The 23,140-nt window shown below is 41.9% G+C and overlaps 1 protein-coding gene across 1 annotated transcript in view; it reads right to left on the reverse strand.

Annotated features, from left to right (window-relative positions):
- The window catches only part of prmt3 (protein arginine methyltransferase 3), a 93,864-nt gene that overhangs the window by 49,608 nt on the left and 21,116 nt on the right, over positions 1 to 23,140 (reverse strand). The window contains exon 11 of the mRNA XM_049561773.1: positions 4,068 to 4,146. Within this exon, the coding sequence (XP_049417730.1) occupies positions 4,068 to 4,146 (79 nt within the window). The remainder of the gene's footprint in view (positions 1 to 4,067; positions 4,147 to 23,140) is intronic.

Raw genomic sequence — 23,140 nt, forward strand, 5'->3', positions numbered from 1 at the left:
GGACGATAAACAAGGTGCAGATTGATAAAGGAGGAAATACATTGAGTGCTGGACGGAGCAGTGAGTGACAACAACCCCGCCCACATTTAAGAGTACTGTTTGCGGTGGAAACGCTAGGGTCTAGGTACCATGTCTGAAGGGCTACTTTGGTGCCAAAGATAATACCGAAAGTGTGGAATATGGACACTGGAAACCGACGGTTGGTCAGTGGCCCCTCACATCAAAATATGATGGCTTGTCAATTTTTCTCTTTCCAAAATCATCCCTTCCCTTTCACAAGAAATGTACAGTTTCTGCTGATTTAAATGCATACAGAGTTTTTCAAAATAAACTCAGCACGTAGGTAAAAAACTTCATTTTGAGGTTCACTTTCTAAGGTTTAGGCGCCAAAAGAATGTGGTTAATTTTAGATTAGGTCAGGTTTGCATTAAACATTATGCAGTAACATTACAGTCATATGCTGAATGTCCTCAAGTTGAAGATCAAAAGCTAATTAATGCTACACCCCACAACTTCTTCAACAATAAGGGCGCGGGGCATCAGAGATCAGAAAGGAACATCCTGCTCATCATGGTACATAAAAAGAGATCAGAGAGATTGCCAGAGATCAACATTCTCTTTAGACGTGCAGCATGATATAAACAAAAAATAAGCCATAGTGGGGGAACTTATCATTTGTACTGGGAATACATAGTGAGTGTAGTCTCATTTTGATCTCATGTTCCCCTATCAAAGCAGCTCCACTGGCTGACGTTTATGGTGCTGTCAGACATCTATCCTGGTTTTGAGTGGCAGTAGCTCCAGAGAGAGCAGCTCATTCTGGGAGTATCAGGGTAAAAGGCTTGTGACAAACCATACGGTGTGCTATGACCTGTCACTTTCTTCCTCACTCTGGTCACACCTTCGCCTGTCCAATCTCCCTCACGACCACATCTGTCCTTATAACTGGGGTCATTCTGGCTGTCAATCTATGTGTGTGTGTGTGTGTGTGTGTGTGTGTGTGTGTGACCTCTCCCTTGTGTCCCAAAGAGCCACTAAAGGCAGTGTGGTGGAACCACTCCTTAGTTGGGTCACATTTGGCTTAAGCCATTAAATCTGGTCAGTAGTGGAGTTGGGACGACCATACACACACAAAAAGGCAAATCCCTAAAGACAATGGTCTTTGCATGTGTGTCAGATTATCATGTATATGGGCTCTTACTATTTTGACTCAATACTTTACAGCCTTGACTGAAATACCTATTATAATATTTGATATTGATGTGTCCATCGCTCAGCTCTATGTCACGTTTTGTTTCCCTGATTAGTTGTAGATATATCCAATTGCGTCTAAGCTCAGTACCATACTGCACTTCACTGCACCACTATTCAATGAAACAGGAAACAGTCATTACTGAGTAATACAACACACACACACACAAAAGATTATTTTGAGCTATTAATGCGTTCATGTCAAACGGCAACCTACGGGGATGAAAAATGGAGCAAACATCGGTAAAAACTGCAGTTCCTCTAATGGCCACTAGAGGCTGGCTCCAGAAGCCAGTCAGACTTTACAGCAGAAATAAACATGTTTACAGCCTGGTACAAGAAAAGGTTTTTGGTGTCTATAGCTATTTCACCCTTCATGACAGTCGAAGGGGGGTGAATTTTTATGTAACTCACCATTTATATTTCATGAAGACTTAAAGGAGCTATAGACGAATTCAGCGAGCGATTTGTGTATGCCACCATCTTGCGGTGGCGCCATTGCTGCGGTGACATGTCAGTCATCAATTCATTATGCTGTCATTGTGAACTGACTCTCTACAGTGACAGCATCATGAATAGCTGGATTGATGATGTTAGACAGTGGCCTTCCGGTAACTGGTGAAGGTATCTTAAATGAGTACCTATATTAATATAGAAATTAATCATTTGTTTGAGTGATAGCAGGAAAGATTAGAGTAATAGGGAGATAATAGACTGTATCATTAAACACTGTGTAATATAACGTTAGCATACGTTACGTGTGCTGACGTTAGCTAGCAGCATGACATTTAATCATTGTGGACAGGCTATGTGACTAAAAACAACAACAACACGTGTTTGTGTTTTGTTTTAGGTATTCAAGAATATTTTATTGATCGCCTAGCCTCTGATGACCAGAAAAACGGCAATTACAGGTCTCTGATTAAGGGTCAAAATTACCTGAGCTCCGGATGGGTCGGGCAAATTTAACACCGCCTTTTAGGCCTTCATATTGAAGGCGATCAAATATTGATCGCCTTCAATATGATGTGATGGAGTCTATTATACAAACACAGTCTATTATCTCCCTATTACTCTAATCTTTCCTGCTTATCGCTCAAACAAATCATTAATCTCTATATTAGTGTCAGTACTCATTAAAAATACCTTCATCAGTTACCGGAGGCCAGAGAGTAAGTTCACACTGACAGCATAATGAATTGATGCCTGACACATGTCACCACAGCAATGGCACCGCCGCAAGATGGCAGCATACACAAATCGGTCGCCGAATTCGTCTATATGTAAGAAATCTAAAGCAAATAGTTGTAAAATCCTCCTAATGTGTCACAGAGACTAAGGAATAATGTTCATATAACATACTGATCTCACCAACAACAATAGTACAGCCAGAATATTCGCATTTAAAAAACAATTTTACAGTCTGCAAATCATGTTTATGTTTTGAATTTGTGTTTTGGCCTGTTGCGCCACCCACCGCCGTCTACCAGTCACACAGTCAGTAGAGTCTCAGCATCAGTTACAGTTACGACTGAGCTACAGCAGCATGGCAAGCAGCATTAGCAGTGTCCCGGTACATAGCATTAGCAGCCGGCCCCTCCTCAGCTGTATCCCGGCAGCAGCGTTAGCAGCAGAGAAGCCGGACTTGCTCAAACGGTCCGCTGGAAAACCGAAGATCAAGGAGGCGGCGACGCAGCCCTGCCACGGCAGCCGCCCATGGGCAAACAAATCAGTCTCCAGCGTGCCGCTGCCCAGCAACCTCGAATCTGTAGGGGAGGGGGGCGGACACGACTTGGAGCAGTATTTTGAATTTGAGTGCAGTAACCGTTTCATTTTAATTTTATTTTTAATTTTATATACTTTAGTTACACATATTTAAGGACAGAGCCGCCTGAGTGACAGGTTGACTGTGAGGCCTCCCTACAGTCTGTTAGTCACTGTCAGATCCACCCCAGCCTCTCATTAAAATATGGTCACTTCTGGCTCCAAAAAACCAAGATGGCGACGGTCAATATGCCAAACTCAAAGCTTCAGATTGGGAGTCCACAAACCAATGGGTGATGTCGCGGTGGCTACATCTATTATTTTATATAGTCTATGGTTCATGTTGATAATTTGATCTACATTATAATTTACTGAGAAAATTTCTGGGGTTTAAAACTGACTGCAGGAAAGCTGACCTGGCAAAAAGTTGATCATACCAAAGATTTTTCAAGAGCTGTGCTGCAATTGGTTGAGCCAGCCTGCTGTTTGTTATGTAGTAGTGGATTTAAAAACTCACTTGAATGGAGTGCAGGAGATACATGAGGCGGCAGGTCTGCTGGTGAATCACTATCAGCTGATAATTAAACAGCAAACATGTGGTCATTAGTCTGCACTAGTTACAGTGCTGTTATACATATCACGTGTAACAGCACTTGCCACACTGAGCCTTTGACTCAGGTCAGCACAAGTAGGATTTGGAGCGCACCCAAGGTAGTGTGACGTAGTTGTGCAAAGGAAAAAACCTTCATGCTCCTAAACGGTGAAAGGTGGATTTGGCTGTCTGTGTCACTATAGTAACGCCCCCTGACACTCCTCCCACTTCCCCATGCCACAGTTAATTTTCATGCAGGACACACGGACAGCCTGGAAGGCGCTGCATCATCACTCTTAAAATGAAGCATTACTTTTAAACCACATTATGGAGAAATTAAATCACATTCTGTGCAGTTTTTATGTGGCATATGTCATGAGCCTGAGAGACAATCGCCAACTCTGATGTAACAATCCTTTGTGCTACCTAGATTTGGTGATGAGGAGAAGATGTGATCTACCTGAGCCACCGTCAGCCAGGTAGAGGTCTCTGGCGTACAGGACAGAGTCCAACATGGACTCAAACAGCAAGAAGTAACCCTGGAGAGAGAGGAAAACACATTATTCCCCAGGCAGCTTCTGGAGCAAGTTCACAGAGAAAAAGACAAAAGCAGCTGTTACAGTATTATCTGGTATTTTTGGCAGTGTACGGCAGGTAATAAATGCCTGTAAGAAGACGACTACAGAACTGCTGGACAACTCAATTAGGCTTTTTCTTAATTCAATATCACTATGGTGGAAATCTGAATGAGCCCTGACTGTAAATTGAGTGATGTGCCCACGTGGTCTGCCACCCAACATCCAGAGGTTTGACCCTGGGTTGACTTCCTGTTCCACTCCAGCAGACGGCACATTAACCGTGGTATTATTCCATTAATGCTGAAATTGAGTTTTGTCCACATCTTGTTGGCTTCGACCTGAGTGGCAGGTACTGCTGACAAACGGCTTTTTCAACCTCCTACCCCTCCAACTGGCAGATCGACCAATCGGATAAGCACAAGCTGCAACGCCGGCCCCTTCACTATAGTATTTATGTGCACAATATTTGGACAGGTTCAAACATATGGGAGGGCATATCTCCGTCTGGGACAAGGAGGTGGAGAAAATCACTACATGTACATTTTGTAGTGTAACTGACCCATATCAGTCCTCTCACAGCCATGACAACACTGATTCACTGCTCCATCGGGAACAAAAACACCCATCAATGCTTTCAAATCTGTGTTTTAGCATCAAAACAAGAGCTCAAGGAAAAGAATGACAAAGGTACAACTCCTTCAATTTTCAGTCTGGATATTTGGTCCCCATCATTTTCCATCACAAAAATGAATTTGTCCTCATGTTCACTGTAAATTTAAGAAGCCTTACATGCCTTGATATGGATTTCTGGTGCAGGTCTGATGAACTATCTGATACTGACATTCATTCTGGAGTCAATCACATTAGTGCTTAATCATCAGCTCACCCATGACCTGACAATGTTCATTAATCTGTATTTTGCAAAGCTTTACAGGTTCAGCATAGAGGAAAGAGGAGGTGCACGAGGGAGGAAGAGCTCAGAACTTCGAGTTTTATCGATTATAACGTACCTATCAAACGTCTTAGAACATGGCGATGTTTCTTAAAATAGGCCCACAGGGGAACAAACACAACAGTCAGATCACACACACCACAAACCACATTATTTGGAGTGCAATAATAATATTCTTAGTAATCCCCTGTTGCACAGGAAAAACACATAATTAAGTACATGAAGTCAAAGTCTGTAAACTATACTGAATGTTTACATGGACAGTTTCTATCATTTGATGATGATGATTTCTCTTCCAATTAAGTTTGATTTACCTGTCGGCTTGATTACAACCTGCCAGATCTTGTGATTGCTTGTGTTTGCAGCACAGTTGGATTTACCTCTAGCGATGCCGCCATGTTTCACAACCTTAGCATTACTTCTGTTAGTACATTATTATGGAAATTACGGTAATATAGCCCAATAACCCAAAGTCATAAGCAAAAGAAAAACACAAGACTGATATGTCTTTGCTTAACCTTTGAAACCTGAGCAAATGTGCTTGATTTCTTTTTGAAACATACGAAGAAGGCAATGAGCAATGAAAGAAGAAATGACCCAAAAAATAAGCAAGAAATTAGTAAAAAGAGAAAATTAAAAACATTTAGTTAAAAAAAAGAAAGAAAAGAAAGAAAGTTAAAAACAAACAAATAAGGTAATAACCTGGTAAAAATTTCTGTAACATAATTTCAAAATATAATAACTAATTATAGTTTTTTCCTTGCTTTATTCCCAGATTTAAAAAAAAAAATAATGTACTAAATATTTTATCTTTTTACAATTTGTGGGACATTTCTTTCGAAGTTGCTCGATGCTTTCTCCCCCCATCTTTCTGAAAGAAATCACACCAATTTGCTCAGGGTTCAAAGGTTTAAATATTTGCATAAGGTGTCTAAAAGCAGCATGAAAAATGATGTCGCTCCAGGTTTCAAAGGGTTAAAGGGATAGCTTTTGATTTTTTTAAGTTGGATTGTATAAGGTACTTATCCATAGTAAGGGTATTAGTGATGTCAGCCCCAACTTTATAGAAGCAGGCAGGAGTGCCACCATGGAAGCTAAGCAGTGTAGTGTTGTAGCAAAATGTGTTTTAGCCACCTAAAAAAAAAATCAGTATCAGTTAAAGTGTCAGTCTCTTACACAGACGCTGATGACATCAGCACGCTGGCTGACTCTGTCGACATTCCCATAGGAAAGTTGTAATAGAACTAGCGCTGGCTCCTAGCGGCAGTGACGTGATCGGATCCAAATCCATGTACTTCCGTACTTCCTCAACCAACAGCTGATCAGCTTTGCCTTACACCCGCCTACACTGGAATTGCTGTTCCCGGAGATTTAAATGTATATGGCTGCATTTGATTCAGCTGTATTGCAGAGCTGCAACGTCCACAAGATTGGACAAAATTAAGGATTTACAGCGACTCTGTCTAAAATTCCTTATGCAGGAGAAGAGAGATGTTTTGGCCTGTTTACCGACAGGACACACGTGCCGTACCTATGGCAACACCGTCATGTGGTCTGTATATCACCGCCCATTTCTATTACGAAACGAAAGACGAATGTCCCCAAACTCCCATTCCGAAGTAAGGGAGGCTGGTCACGCGAGACTATTAAAGTGTATGCTATATTTAGAATATTTTCACCACTTTACCTTGACTGACAGACGGCCCTTTTTGATGGTAAACTAAAGCTGCTATCTATCCTCTCTTCAAAGCCACCAGACTCCTTTAACAAAAACAATAATTTTACCTTGCAGAACACAGGAGTTGCTGGTCTACTGCTGCTTTCGATTGTTTAGTTTGTTTGTGTTATTGTGTGACTTTTTAAAGGGTTAGTTCATATTCACAAACTGATCAAAGCAGCGCAAGACCTGCAAGTACTCACCTGTGAGAGGTAAAATTACTCTTTTTGTCAAATGTGGCTTTTGAAGAGAGCAAAGATGGATATAACTGCCTTAGTTCCTTGTCCACAGCAGTACAGTGCTTACCTTCTGTGGAAGTACTTCTGGCAGCTTCTCTAAACAGCGCCGACTGCCATGTACTGTACTACCTATGATAGGTACCTCAACCCCACTTCAAAAAAAATCTATCCCTTTGAGACGAAATGATAGGTTTGTGCATGGCAGAATAATAAGACAGAATGCACTGTCAATAAACCATCCTCTGCTGGGGCATGACTCATTAAAGCACTGAAAAAAGTCCATTTACAAGTCTTCAAACAACGTCTCACGCCAGGGCAGGCGATCAATATGATAACAAAGCACTTTACTTGTGCTAATATGATGTATTTTAATTTCTGGCAAGTTTAATATTAGGGAAATGGCTTGCTAACACTCTGCTGGAGCGCAAGATGTGACACAGTTGAGCGTAGTGTGAACGAAGTGTAATAAATAAGAAAACAAAATGGCCACAGTTATGGTTAAGATTCCAATATCTCTACTTTCTTTCATTGGGGGGAAAGAGGGACAAGGAGAGGTGAGGGCTGGGAGAAAAGATAGAGAGTGAATGAAGGGAGGTATGTGTGGGGGGAGTTTGTATGATGAAGAGCAGGTAGAGGAGGAGGAGAGAGGAAGAGCGAGACAGAGTGATGTAGAGAGGATGCAGTAGCCAGCAGAATAGTAATTCACTGAGATAAGAGCCTTATTATTCAAATAAAGACAACCTTTTATTGGAGAAAGGAGAGAAGAGCAAGCAGCAGACAAACAGGAGAAACAGCCCTGATTTATAACCAACTCCAAAATCGTCACCATCTCTGTCATGGTCCTGAGCTGATAATGATGACAGCGATGAAGCTGATATAACCGACTCATCCTCCGCGAGGCGATAAAGGGAAACATTCTCTCTGTTTATCAGCGGTGGACTGGACTCGAACCGAAGTCAGGCCCCCGAATCGTCTGCTGCTGACTGTCGTGGTCCAGTCGATGTCCTTAGCAGCTGAGCGGGTCGTTTTTAAAACCCTCACACAGAGAACACCAGCCTCGTAATTTAGATCCCAATTTCACGGGACACTGCTCCTCTTGAAGGGAAGAGGATATGAGAGAGAGATGCCCGTAAGCAGAGTCACACCTTACTTTTATCGTCAACAATGTTCCGGGATTACTGCCCCCCCACCGCCTTCCACGTTCTTTTAGCAGCATGTACCACGCCACCCTAATTTATATATCTGCAATGTTAATAACCAAAAACACTGAAACATAGACCCACTTCTGTGCCATGTGATGTGAGGAACTAAAGGAACTACAGCAAAAGTATTAAAGTTTGTCTGATTAGATCAAGCCAGAATACTTCAGCCTCTACATTAAATATCTGCAGTAACAATCCATCAGTGAACTCGCTGTCACTCCTCAACGATGCAGGTAATCCTGCGCCATGTGCAATAACCACGATTTGAATTAAATCCTGATGATGTAGCAGTTTTGGGCTGTATCAGTGTAGATGATCAGTGCACAGACGGCTAGATATCTACATGTTGTCTAAGTCACACCTACTGCATGTTATAACAAGGAAGGTGTTGCAAAGTTGGACATATAATGACACAGAGGCCTCCTCCAGGCCAGTCAGCACTGATATTTTAATTAGGATAATGCAGCGCTCAAATGTAATATCCCTCACAGTTTAATCACACTCACACCAACAGTGTCTCAGCGTTTTAATTAAAAGTTCAAGTTTTAAAATAATTCCTACCAAGACTACATATTCAGCAAAATGCTGCAGGACAGTGCGAAGATGAGTTATAACTGTGCGTTTTCTGTCTGACCATGAAGTTTGTGATTTAAGTCATTTAACTCAACATTTTGGACTTGTAGCACCTAGAGTTTTCATGTCGGACCTGAAGGTACAATCTTCAATCTAAAGAACAGTTTGATTTGGTTTACAGGCCTACAAGAGGGGTCAATGTTTTACAAGAAGAAAACTGGGCCTGTTAGCCCACAAACAATAGCCATTTCATTTAATGCTGCAAAGTTCCCAAATTCGATGATGGAGCCATGTAGCCTGGTGAGACCATCCTGATGACGTGAGCTCTCCATATCAGTCTGGACTCGGTAGAGCCCCAGACACTTTTAGAAATTAAAATCCTGTCAGGACAAATCGGGGGCTGCACTGTCGCTGATGACGTAAAATGCAGGCCGCAGCTTGCAAAACAATAATGGCAGCTCCTGAAGCAACAAGTGCTAACTCTGAAGTTAGCAAACATATCAATAAGTGAAGTTACCGCATAAATAGAGTCAATAACAACAATTAAACAAGAACAAGAGTATGCAATTGCTGAGTTCCTTTCGACTGGATTTGGCAAAGGCTTGATTTATCAACTGGCTCCATTGGTGATGAAGAAGATGTTAGCTAGTGTTTTGTTACGCTGATTGGAAGAGGGAGTTCGTCTGTCAAGGCAAGAACTCCCGCCCACTGAAAATGTCTGGGGTCCAGACTGATATATATATATATATATATATAGCCCTTTTTAAACAGGAATTGTGCAAATTTGCAGGAAAGCCCAATCAGTCTTTTTTCAGCATTGGCAGTATAAAAACAAAATCAGGGAGTGCAGCAAAATGCCGCCTGCCTACTTTTGTTTATACAGAATGTGCCTTTTTCGGGGCAATGGGGGGCGTGAGCAAGTAACAAAACGTGTAGCTCAGCGTGTGACATAAACAGTGACGTGGGAGGGAAGCCGCGGCTGGTCAGTCCTTCGGTGATTCTCTCATAAGTCGGCCCGTTCTTCACCATCCCGGTCATCTGACGGTTAATGGCCTCTTCGTTTGCGAGGGCAAGGAGGGCGGGAAATTCCTTGCCTCCCCAGTTGCTCATCTTTACAGTGTCTGTCAGGTTTGTGTTTCCCTCTTGCTACTAGCTGCTCGCTAATTCCTGCTATCAGCGGTTTCCTGTTTATCCACCGCCAGTGGGTCACACGTGCGGCGCCATCCCACAAGTCTTCAACAGCCCCTCCTGTGGCGGAAGGGCGCCTCGTTCTTTTTAAACTGAAAGGATTCTGCCAATATGTCTACCCTACGAGGCGGAAAATTGGGCACCTCGGATCAACTCGCCAATCCGGCTCTGTGTGTCTAAACGCTTGCAGCTTGCCGGCAAAACGGCCCAACAATTGCCGAAAATCTGGCAGTGTAAAAGGGACTAATACCTGTGAGGCATCGACTGAAATAAACCTATATTAAGTTGTACTGAAACTTCTCCAGTCAAAAAATACCTGCATTCAATTCTTTTTGTGCCCAGATCTTGAAAAAATGACTTAGACTTGACTAGTCTTTGTGTGCTGTAGTATGGACAGAGATATTTTGTAAAATGAAGGGGAAAATATCTGTTGTCAAAAACATCTGTATACATGTAGACGGGGTCAAATCCACCTTGTTTAAAGGTATTTTCAGTTGAAAACTACACCAAGAAAAAAAAACAGACTTCAGCTACCCAACTTTCTCTGTTATCTCACTTTACTTTATCTTTATTCATTTGTGTTAATAAAAACAAGATTAAATCTCAACACCAGACTGATTCACTAACTTTTTGATGCACTTTCCTCCAGTCGATCTGTCTATCTATACGGGCTCAATTACACAGGCGGGCCGAGGTGTTCGTGTGAGGAAGCAGCTCAGCTTTACTGTCAGGCGGCCCGGCTGGTGCAGCCGATGCTCTGCAGTATAGTCACTGTGCATTTCCATAAAAGAGACTAATGAAAACCTAATGAGAATGGGCTGGAGCAGCTTATACACATTAACAAAATTAGCATATAAAACACATTCCCCTGAGTGGGCTACCACACACACCCACGTACACATCTACATATGCACCAACAGACACACACACAAAAAGAAAAATCGCAAATACACTTTTACAGCTGTGTTACGTCCGTATAGAATTCTTTTTTTTCAAAGAGTTGTCACTGTCCTAAACTTTGCAAAAATGCCTTTAAGTTAGAGTTTTCTTTAGAAACTGCAGAGATAACTTTTATAATTACTCCCGCAATGTTTTCCTGTCGTTAGACGCTGGAGGCAGAGTGTTAGAAAAAGACTTGGTGTGCTACAGTTTACAGATTTTCATGTCCATCAGCCCATGGGAGACTGAGTGGCTGTCAATTATAGGTACCAAGAGGCGTTTTGGTACAAAATCTGCATCAGCAGTTTACACTTTCCTCCGCCCTCCAGTACCTCCTCTCTGCTACTGCATTCAACATACGTCTTCCTCAATTACTGCAGATCATCATCACTTCCAGTCCCAGGAGGGCCGAGGCAAAATAAAGGAGATGGTGTGCATGCGTGAATGTGTGTGTTTCTGGGATTACTTCCACGCTTCGCTGAACACTGAAGGCAGCACCTCTTCGTCAACAAGCCCCCTCTATTCCAGTCCACAATCAGGTGGCACCAAATTAGCATAAACATATCACATACATCCGAGTAATAGATTTCAGTGTGTTAATGCCGGGTGAGTGTACATCACGCAGGTCCCAATATCAACCTAATTTCCATTTAAAGGCATGCAAATGAGAGAGAGGGGAGAGATACAGTAGTGTAACAGCAAAGTAATTTGCAATACAGCTACAAGGTTATTAGAAGCAGTGGCTCCTCTAAAATCAACGACAAGAACATCGCGTGTGGATGGAGGATGGCCTGATCATTCCCATGGCCAGTACATTTCAATCAAGTATGGAAATTATTTTAAGACAAAAGATTTTAAGGTAAGCGGCACATTTTGTGAATGTGTGTGCAGCAATTATCTTTGTCTTTTGTCCAATTTCATACTACCGATATTTATTGACTGATAATGAGGAAAAAAATAGGGAGTGCTGCACTATATTAAGGCACTGTGTAGTTACTTATGCTCTTTAAGGACAGAGCAAAACAACGACTACCAACCAGTCCCACCAAATATACGAAAGACAAAACTAAGATAAAGTTAGTTGAAACAAGAAGAAAAAAATGCAAGATGCAAAAATTCAATATAAATAAATAAAAATAAAAAGAATAAAAGAGATAAAAAGACAACATCACTCAAAGCAAGTCTATAAAGATGGGTTTTTAGAAGTGATTTAAAAGAAGTCACTGATTCTGCGAGCCTTATCTCCTCAGGCAGGTCATTTCGGAGCTGAGGGGCCCTGATGGCAAAAGCACCATCACCTTTAGATTTAAGCCTCGACTTTGGAACGGCCAGAAGGGCCCCACCTGAAGATCTAAGGCTGCAAACTGGCTCAAATAGGGTCAGCTTTTCTGCTATGTAGCTTAGGGCCAGATCCAGACGTGCTTTGAAAGTGATCAGTAAAATCTTGAAATCGATTCTACAACAAACAGGGAGCCAGTGAAGAGAAGCCAGAATTTGATGTAATTTCACCTGTTAAAACCAGTAAGAAGTGTGTATACTGTGAAGTTACTCTTAAAGACCTGAGACTATTTTCTGTCCAGTCATGTCTAAACACTGATGAATGCCTAAATAAAAACAGCACAATACAACTGAAAGTATTATTAGGTTTTACAGGCTGTTGGTGGCTGTAATGAGAGGAGAAACTCCATCATGTCAGACACAGATGTAAGACTGGATATTGAACTCCCCAACGCATGGATTTACTGTTTGGATTTTGGGAAAGGCACCTTAACATTTAATCTCATTTGGTTTTAAGGTCAACGTCTGAGTCAGCAGCATAAAACTAAAACAATGTCTACTCTTGTGTGCCTCTGTGTAATAAAAAGTTATAGCTGTGAATTGACACGTACACTATAAAGTCCTAATATACTCGCATTCAGCTGTGTACTTGTCCAAGCATTCACAAGCTGCTGTTAAATTCATCATTTTGAGGGAACATGGAGGCCATTTCTCTCCACAAAAACAATGTCAACTGAGCAGTGCAGGATTATTGTTTTGGGTTTATGAGAATGTCTGTTTGAGGGATATTTCAGGTCGTCAGGTCCATATTCTGCATGTGCTGCAGCAGCGTCATTCAAACCAGAGAGTAGTTACAGTACTCCTTTGTTCTGACCAGATGAGTGACATGCAACATCGCATTTCAGATATATACAGTAGATGTTATTGTGTTGAATTGTATTGTGGGTCTTTATATACCACCCTGCTCATGGTAAATGGCCATATGCCTATGCCTCACTGGGCGCGAAGGGTGTAAAAACGGAGTCTCATAAAAACAGAGGGGTGGTGTAACAAACAGATGTGTCTCTCTCTGACTTGCTGTGGATTTACAAATTTCTAAAACATAAGCCTGTGTGATCTGAGAGGAGGGTGATTGGATTTAAGACAAGTTATATTTAAGACTTTTAAAGACTTTTTTAATGCCACTCAGAATGAAATTCAAGACAATTTTACAATAGCCAAAACTGAAGAAAAAATATGACATAAACCCACATCAGTTACTCACAGTTGGGACATTTTTTTTCCTCCTCAAATGTTCATTGTAACATAAAACGCAACTTTTTGATCAAGTTTAAAAAAATTGCTAAAAATAATTTTAAACTCGGAACACATGGAAAACATATGTTCTCATTAAAGTGTGCATGTGGTGTGCATTTGCCTTGAAAAAATTGTGTTAATTTGTCTTTTGATTGAATGTGGTAAATGTATATGAGTGTGGTTGGTTCCTCTATTCTGATCTGTGTGAGGGTTATGCGAGAACCAATTGGTAAATTATTTAAAAAAAATACATATGACCAATTATTTTGAGATTTTACAATGCAGTGTTAGAAAAAATCCTACTTCCCATGTCTTAGCATTTTAAGACTTTTGAGAGATTGATTCAAGATATTTTATTTCCAATTAAGGCCTTATTTTTAAGCCCTGTTCAGACCACAAATTCATGACAAGACCAGCTGAACCAGACAACTACTTGCAATGCGCCATTCTTCAACATTCTAAAAACCTGCTGGTTCATACCAACTAGTTGAGACGGTGTATCATCTCTATGCAACAACTCTCTGTACTTCTGTTCTAATTTGCAGCTTTTCAGACTTAATTTGTGGCTGAATATAATTTGTAGCTTCTTAAAATATGAATGAGGATAGTGATAGTGAGATACTGGCTACAGTTGCATTTGTAGTAGTGATGAAATGGCAACAAAACAAGCATCATATTAACTGTATTCATAATAAATATGCCACAATTCTATTAAAAACCAGCACCAATTAATCAGTCAATGAGAATGTGTGTGTGTGTGTGTGTGTGTGTTTCGGGGCACAGACAGCAAGCAGCAGCAATGACCCACCGTCCGACACCAGACCATCGTAAGGACAGAAACAGAGGCCTCAGTGGGGACAGATCATCTGCCGCAGCAAGCGAACACACCGTCTGCGGTCATTCTGACTTGATGAGTGGACTTCATTACAAGCTGATCGGCTGTAACAACAGGTGACCAGCCTTACGTTCTAAAACCAGGTGCAGGCAATTTGACCAGCGGAGTTGCAGGTGACACCATTAGCCGGCTTGAGTAAAGTACAGGCGGCCAGTTCACACCGCTGCAACTTTTCTCTGTGACGTTCTAGAACGTTCTGAACATCTAAACTGGGCTTAAGATTAATGATGTTAAAGCCTTTCAAGACTTTTAAGCATCTGCGGAAACAACAGTGATCAGCATGTTTTTGCAGCAGGAAACAATAACTTTTAGGTGTGTGTAACTTATCAAAATTAGTCTTTTTTTTAAATGGTCCAGTGTGTAGGATTTAGTGCCATCTAGTGGAGAGGTTGCAGAGTGCAACCAACTGAAATTGAAACTTCTCTCATGTGCCAAGTGTGTGGGAGAACTACAGTGGCGGGCACGAAAAATGAAGTCACCCTATCTATTTAGTGTTTCCATTCTGGGCTACTGTAGAAAAAACATGGTGGACTCCATGGTAGAGGAACCGCTCAGTATATAGATATAAAAAGCTCATTCTTAGGCAACAAAAACACATCTATTCTTATTTTCAGGTGATTATACACTAATGAAAACATAGTTATTAATATTCTATTGCATTTCTGTCGATATATCCCCCTAAGTCAAACAAAAGAAACCTTTAAGGAACCTGATGAAAGTCTGACAAAAATGAAAATAAGTATTCTTATATTATAAATGACTTGGTCTACACCACACTAACAAACACCTGCCAAATAACAACAAATGGGATGGATTAGATGCATCAGAGGTTTTGTAACACAGGCAGCTGGCTGAAAATTACGTCCCAAGTCTCTAACAGTGTGCGTGTGTGTGTGTGTGTGTGTGTGTGAGACTGACAGTCAGTCACACTGAAGGACAGGATGACTGATGACTACCCCCTTCTTCTTGGGCAGGTGAGTCTCCCAGCACTGATAATGAGGCTAAAGAGGAAGGGCTGCCATTAATTTGACTTCACACCTCTACCGCACACAATGATTCGGACTTTGTGTGTTTGTGAGTGTGTGTATACGTGTGTGTCCCTGATACTTGTTTTGTAGTCAAACTATGTTTGCCTCAAGGTAAAATATCACAGATGTGGGCACAAAGAAATCCTCAGCAGCAGAGAATTGAAGAGAGCTCTCTGACACTTTTCTTGTTCAGGGTTCCTTTCACAGTTTAATGAAACACACTCACTGTTGCTGAAGATGAGTTTGACATTCTGGGAGAGTTTTCACCAAGGTGAGTTACCTCATACCTCAATAAGCTCAGGGACACTGGCCTTCGCCTCAGTAAACTGTTATCAAGAAGAGCATATATGATGCAGGGTCAGCATCGTCAGTAGAAAACATTTTTTCAAGGGAAAGTCAGCACTTAGTTTTCATGATAGTTTTCTGTTTCATCAGTTTGTGTTCAAGGTAACAGAAAGCTGTGAAGGCACTTGGACCAAATACTGAAGTCCAGCTCTTCAGCTGTGTGGCAGCGGAACTCACGCCTCACTTCCACTGCATGGTAACACTCAACTCAACTTGACTGACTTTTGGTACCAGGTCCTTTTCTCCATTACATTTTCCACTAACAGAACACCCTAAATGTAGGTGGGATTCTTAGCTGATCACCATATTGACACCTTACCTTCTGTGCCGTAATCTTAAACACGACATAGTCTCAGCTTAGCTCCCTTGGATCCTTTACCACAGTGGTACTGAAATGAGGAGCTCTCAACAGGCAGAAGAAAATTAAAACCTGAACTGAACCGACTCCTGTGAGTTGAAGCCTGAATCTGGCCTGTCTGAGATCATCACATAAAATACTGGGCCCAAGCCTGACCAAGCCCGACCTCCCCAGAAAGCACTAGTCAGCGTCGGAGTGACACACAGCGGAGGACCGCAGGCCAGAGTGGAACCCCCAAGAGAGAAAGGTTGGGAGGACTCGTAGTAGGAGAGAAAGAAAGACAGAGAATTTGTTGTATATGGCCCAAAGATCATCCAAGTAATTTTGTGTAGTGTGCAATTCAAAATTTCCTTTATGCATGGGATATAACTTGATTTTAACATTCAGTTGACATGAGACCAACTTTAAAAAAGAATATGGCTCCTGGCAGCATCTGCGTTTCGTTTTTGCTCCTGTTGGTGTCGAAACTGATCTCTGGGATTTCTCTTTTCTGATTTCTCCCTAAACTTGTATAAGTAAGGAACTGGTAGTCTGAGGGACTGGCATCAACATGAGACACTTAACAGCAACACCAATCAGCTGCCTCGAGTCATTTGACGCGTGTCAACTGAGGCCCATTAGCACACACCGGATACACCCAAAAGACAGACCAAGTAGTCAAGGCACAACAGCTTGAATGTGTCGATCCTGGGAGTGAATTTTATAAACTTACTGCTTTCCTAGAGAGTTAAAAGGCAAAGCTTGAAAACAGGACAATGACACATTTGTAAAATAAATTCACTACTACAAATATAAACTTGGAAATGCAAAGTGTCCATGTTGACATATTCAGGGTGGACTTTTCCATTAAAGGTCAAGTGTTCAGGATTAAATGGCATCTAGTGGTTGGAGAGCTGAAACTTCTCCAGAGCATGTATATTATGATAGCTTGATTGCTAGTTTAATAAATGTCTTGTAGATGTGGGTGTGGTTTAGGCAGGTGATGGGAGGCAGGGTCAGCAGCTATTAGCTGCAGCTAGGGAGAGAGCTGGGGAAGCCTTTGAGCTGAACAGGCACGCCACAAGGTAGATGCCAGAGGCAAGACATTCTGAAGACGAAAAGAGACTGAGAAAGCATTTGATGCGGCACCACAAATTATCCATGTACACACACATTTACCCCGAACAACCACGAAGAAGAGTAAGCAGGCCAACTGGTCCGAACAGCCCCTGAGGGCTGTCCGGCAGAGTTGCCCAGTCTGAACGAGCTGGTCGCGAAAAGCGAGAGCAGTGGCCTGGGAGCCACATTCAACCCCCAGATAGGAATGGTTGCACTCATCCAGGGAGGTCCAGGTACATTAGTCATGTCTAATGCAACATGTAGGGCGAGGCACTAAGGTACAGGCTTGCTAGTCTTAGTGAATGAGGTTTCACGAGCCTGGTTTAGCAAAGCAGCGTAAGAAATGTAGGAGAACTACGCTGGCTGATGCAAAAACGCAAAAGACCCTGACTACAGCCACTGTTTGATTTGTCCTTTCTGGGCTACTAGAACTCTGTGGGAGAGGACCTGCTACGTATGTAGATATAAAAGGCTCATTCTAACAAAACGTTTGAGGTGATTATTAACAAATGAAAACATAGTTAAGAATATTATATACCATTGCTGCCAAAAGATGCCCCAAAATCCTACACACTGGACCTTCAACTGCAAAGAACAAGTGAAGTTACTGTCGTTTTTGTAGCCCATCACTAGCATGTGTTTTTCAATCACTGAAGGCATCGACTCTAAATGTTGACTGTTGTATTATGCAACAAAAGTTTGTTAAAGCCAACTCTCCTCTGACAGTCGGTCCCCATGTACTTTGTGCGTCCATGCCATTAAACACTATCAAGCTAGCAGGCCCATCACCTGTGATTGATCTTGGAGTGACAATCTTTATTTAGCCTTTGGGGGACTCAGCTCTCCTCCCCCCGTCAGCCCCCCGCTCTCTTATCTGCTCCGGACTGTTTGTTTTTCGGAGTGCTGAGAAAGAGAACCGATCAATGTTGTGAGTTATGAAATGACAGTGGTGCTGCTCAAGGCAGTCTCTCAAACACTGCCACGGCAGACAGACACTCATTTGCTCCCTTCTCCACCTCCACCACCACCACCACCACCTCCACCACCACCACCACCACCAGCACCACAGATACAACACATTCATCACCCATCTCTGTCTATTAGCCCTGTAACCACTGTTCTGTCTGCTCCGTCCAACAACTCTGACAGCTGGACTTCAGTGATATAATCCTTCGTTTCTCCTGCATAACAGCCTCAATCATCAGGCAAGTAACTTATTACTTCGTAGTAAAACTTGCAAGGTTATCTCTACAAAGCTACGATCTGCTGGTACACAGATAGTTAAGTCATCCTATGCTCTTATTATCATCATCTCTGACATTATGGCACCATTTTGTTTGGTTTGATGATATTTTACACACAAATAAATACCTGATGGTCAATTATAAAGCACCAATAAAATGTGAGTAATACAGATGTCAATACTTGTCCATAATTACATCGTATAAAACATCTAGTGCAATGTGAGAGTGAAAAACTGCAGCTATAAAGATGGCTGTTAAAATCATATCAAATCAGTAAATGTCATTGAGATCAAGATCTTGATTTTCTGAAGAGTTTACATCTCTAGCACTGCGACATGCAGCTTAGCACAAGCACCAGAGAGAGGGGCCTGCTGTAAAAGTTCAAAAATAATATACCTAACATCAACTCCAAGGCTGACTTGTTCATACATCGGCTCTTTTGACTGGAGTGTAACGATCCATTGGTCATGATCGATGAATCAATTTGAGTAATAAACAATCCAGTGTCATCAATGCAAAGCAAAAACATCGCTCCATATCAACATCTTTATAAGCCTTTATTTTGAAATTCACATGGCATGTCTATGTCACCACCAAACAGTCCCAGGCCGTGTTTTATGGGTCTAAGTGGAGCCAGTTTAAAGTGAACGTTATTGCACTTAACTGCTTACAATTATTTATGTGCAGTTTCTTTAAAAAGAAAGGGTTGGCAGCTTCGTCTGTAACCGTGTCAGATCTCGTCTCACATCGATCGCAGGCCCCCAAATTAAATGGAAATCGTATCATGGCAGACTTTGTGATATCAGCCACTACTGTACCACTGCCATAAGAATTGATTTAATATTGTATCGTGATATTACTAGTAGGGCTGCCCCCTGACTAAGAATTTTCCTAGTCGACCAATAGTCGTCATTTAGGGCCATTAGTTGACGAGTCGCCCGCATGTTTCTGATATTGCTGTAATGATGAAATGATATTTTTTGGTGGTTTGAGTTGAAGCTGTGAGAAAGAATAGTATCAGTAACATTGTTAACACTGTGCTACATTACAGAGAAATACAAACCGTACTAATGAACCTTCGTTAATATAGGCCTATATTTTATCTCCAAGTGCACGTCACACACTGAGCGAGCCGCCTGTTAATGACGCTGTGGGCTAATGGGCATGTAGCTACTTCCATGTTTCAGATGATACGTCATGTTTGTAGTCGACCAATGAAGATGAGTTTACATATCACCTTGGGTTCGTCCTTCACCTTCTCAAAATGATCCCACACTTTGGATTTCCTGCCTGACATGTTATTAACTAGCCTGTGGAATAACCGCAGGTACCAGCCCTGGAAATGAACCTGACGAGGACACTTCCTGTGTCTGTCCTTTCAAATTAAATTCCCACATGGTTCGGTGATATAGGTTCTGATTTATTTTGACAAAGTGCAGCTCCAAATAGGGTTTTTTTTGCAACTAAGCAACCAATGAAATCTTGCCAACTTATGACTTTTCTGGTCAACTATTTTTTGGTCAGCTATCAGGGAGCAGCCCTAATAACTACTGACTAACACTGCCTAAAGATAACAATGTGTCCAAATGACACCAAGGTTTTGTTTGTGCTTACAAAACTGTTTACGATAGGGACAGAGCTTCTGGGATGTTGTGTGCAGTCACTGTGCCTGCTATTGTTGTTGCTTACACACGTCTAAACCAACTGCTTGGTAAAGCACAAACACTGTGTCATGTTTTCCAATCTAACACATGTTTAATACACATAAACAAGTGTCAATGGGACAAATTTGGAAATTGTTGGAGGACTCCAATAACGGGTCTAGGCTAGGAGTTTTCTTTATTGAACACAAAGATGATCATCATACTATTTTTCTGATTTACGTCTCAAGAAAACTCAAAATGAGTCTTTTGACACTAGATAATGAATCTAACATTACTTATAACCTCTTAGTTAAAGTAAAGTAAAGTGTATTTAGAGGTATTAAATATGATATCCCAGTTGTATCTGAGAACACACACATAAGTACATCTGCTTTAGCGGACAATTAAATGCAACATTTTGACCACCAGTAGCACTATGGAGTCATGCTGGTCAATTAATTGTAAACATCCCAATGCAAACACTTTAAAGGTAAAGAAACTGGCCTCACTTCTGCACTGCTTGTGTTCACAGTCTCTCTAGAATTAATACCTTTTCAAAGCCCCAAACATTTTTCACTAAATGTCCTCCACTCAATATATACAACTTTCCGGGCCAGAGAACAACATTTTCAATCACGACACACGTGATGATAGATGAATTTAGTTTTTGTTTTGCTTTTTTTAAGGAGTGATGTTTTTCTTTGCCACAGTAAGCCCACAGAGCATGGATCTGTAGACCTATTCATTCTACAAATTTAAGATTAATTACACTGTTCAGTAACAACAAACTCACCAGACCGTTACATTATATTTTCTACCTTGACTAACTAGAGTGTAGCTGTGCAAGAGGTTCTCAGTTCTAAATTCTGGTCTTCCAGCTGGGTTTTTCCCTTCTCCTTTTCCTGTTTATTTCATCAGTCCCACACTCACACAAACCAGAGGAAGAAATACAAAGCCTGACACTTCTGTCTATTCTAATCTATTCTGAGTTACAGAATTCCCTCCTGTGCATCTCTGCCATTGCTTTGACCCAATTTGTCCATTCTCTGTTGGCAAGCCCCCCAATCTGTGTCAGTGTGTGTAGTGTGTGTGCACATGCATGCATTTGATCAGGATTAGATTAAGCACACATTAAAGCCTTGTGAGGCAGAGGTATTGAAGCCTGATCAAAGTCACAAAGATACAGAATTTTGATGTTTTGTTTCCACTATTTACCATATTTACAATTGAAACTGGGTGTTGGAGTGTGATGTGCAAAGAACTGTCCAAATTGAGTAGGACCAGTATAATCAAAGTCACTTTAACGCTATAATTCTTAAGATTTCAGTTCTGGTTGATTTGGTGACACCCATGGTTACAATGGTGATGGCAAGTGCAGTTTAACACTCCAGGTCCTGGTAATCTGGGGACAGCAAAAACTCTTTGAGCAGTTACTTTGTCAGAAATACAAAAGAGCAACTGGTGTATCTATTTACAAAGCAGCCAAACAAACTCAAGCCCCTTTTACACTGCCAGATTTTCGGCGAATATTGGGCCGTTTTGCCGTCAAGCTGCGTGTGTTTAGACACACAGAGCCGGATTGGCGAGTTGATCCGAGGTGCCCAATTTTCCACCACGTAAGGGTAGACATATTGGCAAAACCCTTTTAGTTTAAAAAGAACAAGCTGCCCTTCAGCCACGGGAGGAGCTGTTGATGACACAACACGTGGGACCCACTGTTCGTGGATAAACAGGAAACAGCTGATAGCAGGAATTAGCGAGCAGCTAGTAGCAAGAGGGAAACGCAAACCTGACAGACACTGTAAAGATGAGCAACTGGGGAGACAAGGAATTGCGCGCCCTCCTTGTCCTCGCAAATGAATTGGCCATTAACCGTCAGATGACGGGGACGGTGAAGAACGGGTCGACTTACAAGAGAATCACCGAAGGACTGACCAGCCGCGGCTTCCCTCCCACGTCACTGTTTACGTCACACGCTGAGCTACACGTTTTGTTACTTGCTCACGCCCCCCATACAAAAAGTGATGTTTAATTTCTTTTTCATGCCTAAAGATGAATAAAAAGACAAATGACAAAATCCTGACTGATGTAGTTATAATTCATGGATGAAAGGGTTAAAAACTCAATTCAATGATGTGGGCAACTCAGTAAGAATTGTGATAAGGAAAGTGGTTTATATGATGTACACTGAAAAACAAGGCATTGGAAGCAAAAAAAAAAGGAAAAAGAATTCCATACGTGACATCTCCAGTTTCTCCCTGTGGTAACAAGACACCACCTGGGTATGAGACAAACCCATTCAAGTCTAATACAGCCTCAAACCATTTACACTGGCCAGAATGTCTCCCCCTGTGACAACAGAGGGCAGCTTTTTAGGTTCCGGCCACTCTGAGAAATGTCTGCCATCGGCGCCATGATGAGAAGTGACTGGAGGATTCTTAGATTTATTAGCACTCTGTGAGCCAGTGTCATCAGAGATTACGCCCCCTATCCTTCACCGCTCCACCGGCACGTCAACCACCGAATTTCAATTTCCCTAGTGAGAGGATGGGAAGGCTCTGGCTGGCGACCCCTGCTCGTGACCCTGGGGTTTCACGATAGATGGGGGAGGTGGAGGGGGGACAGATACGGGATGCTCATGAATTAGGGATGACTTCAGCGGTGCGTTCAACTTTGGCCGTCCCGCCTGTATCGCCACAGAGAATCTCCCTGATAAATGGGCATCAAGGGGAAGGAAGACTGCTCTTCCTGGTTAGGTATTCAGAGGAGCTCATGGTCGAGTTTAGCCCCCGTTTAGGCCATGTTTAAAACATGCGTCACTGCTGCTGGCACCTTGGATTCAGCAGCTCATCGGCTGCTTACGGACCAGCTCTAAGATTAAGGTGAGCATCTACAGTTTGTGTATATGCATGAATTGTTCAAAGAGTTCAAAGACTGTTGGAGGTATTTTCACACAACAC

The sequence above is a fragment of the Epinephelus fuscoguttatus genome, linkage group LG2, assembly GCF_011397635.1.
Source record: "Epinephelus fuscoguttatus linkage group LG2, E.fuscoguttatus.final_Chr_v1".
Lineage (NCBI taxonomy): Eukaryota > Metazoa > Chordata > Actinopteri > Perciformes > Serranidae > Epinephelus > Epinephelus fuscoguttatus.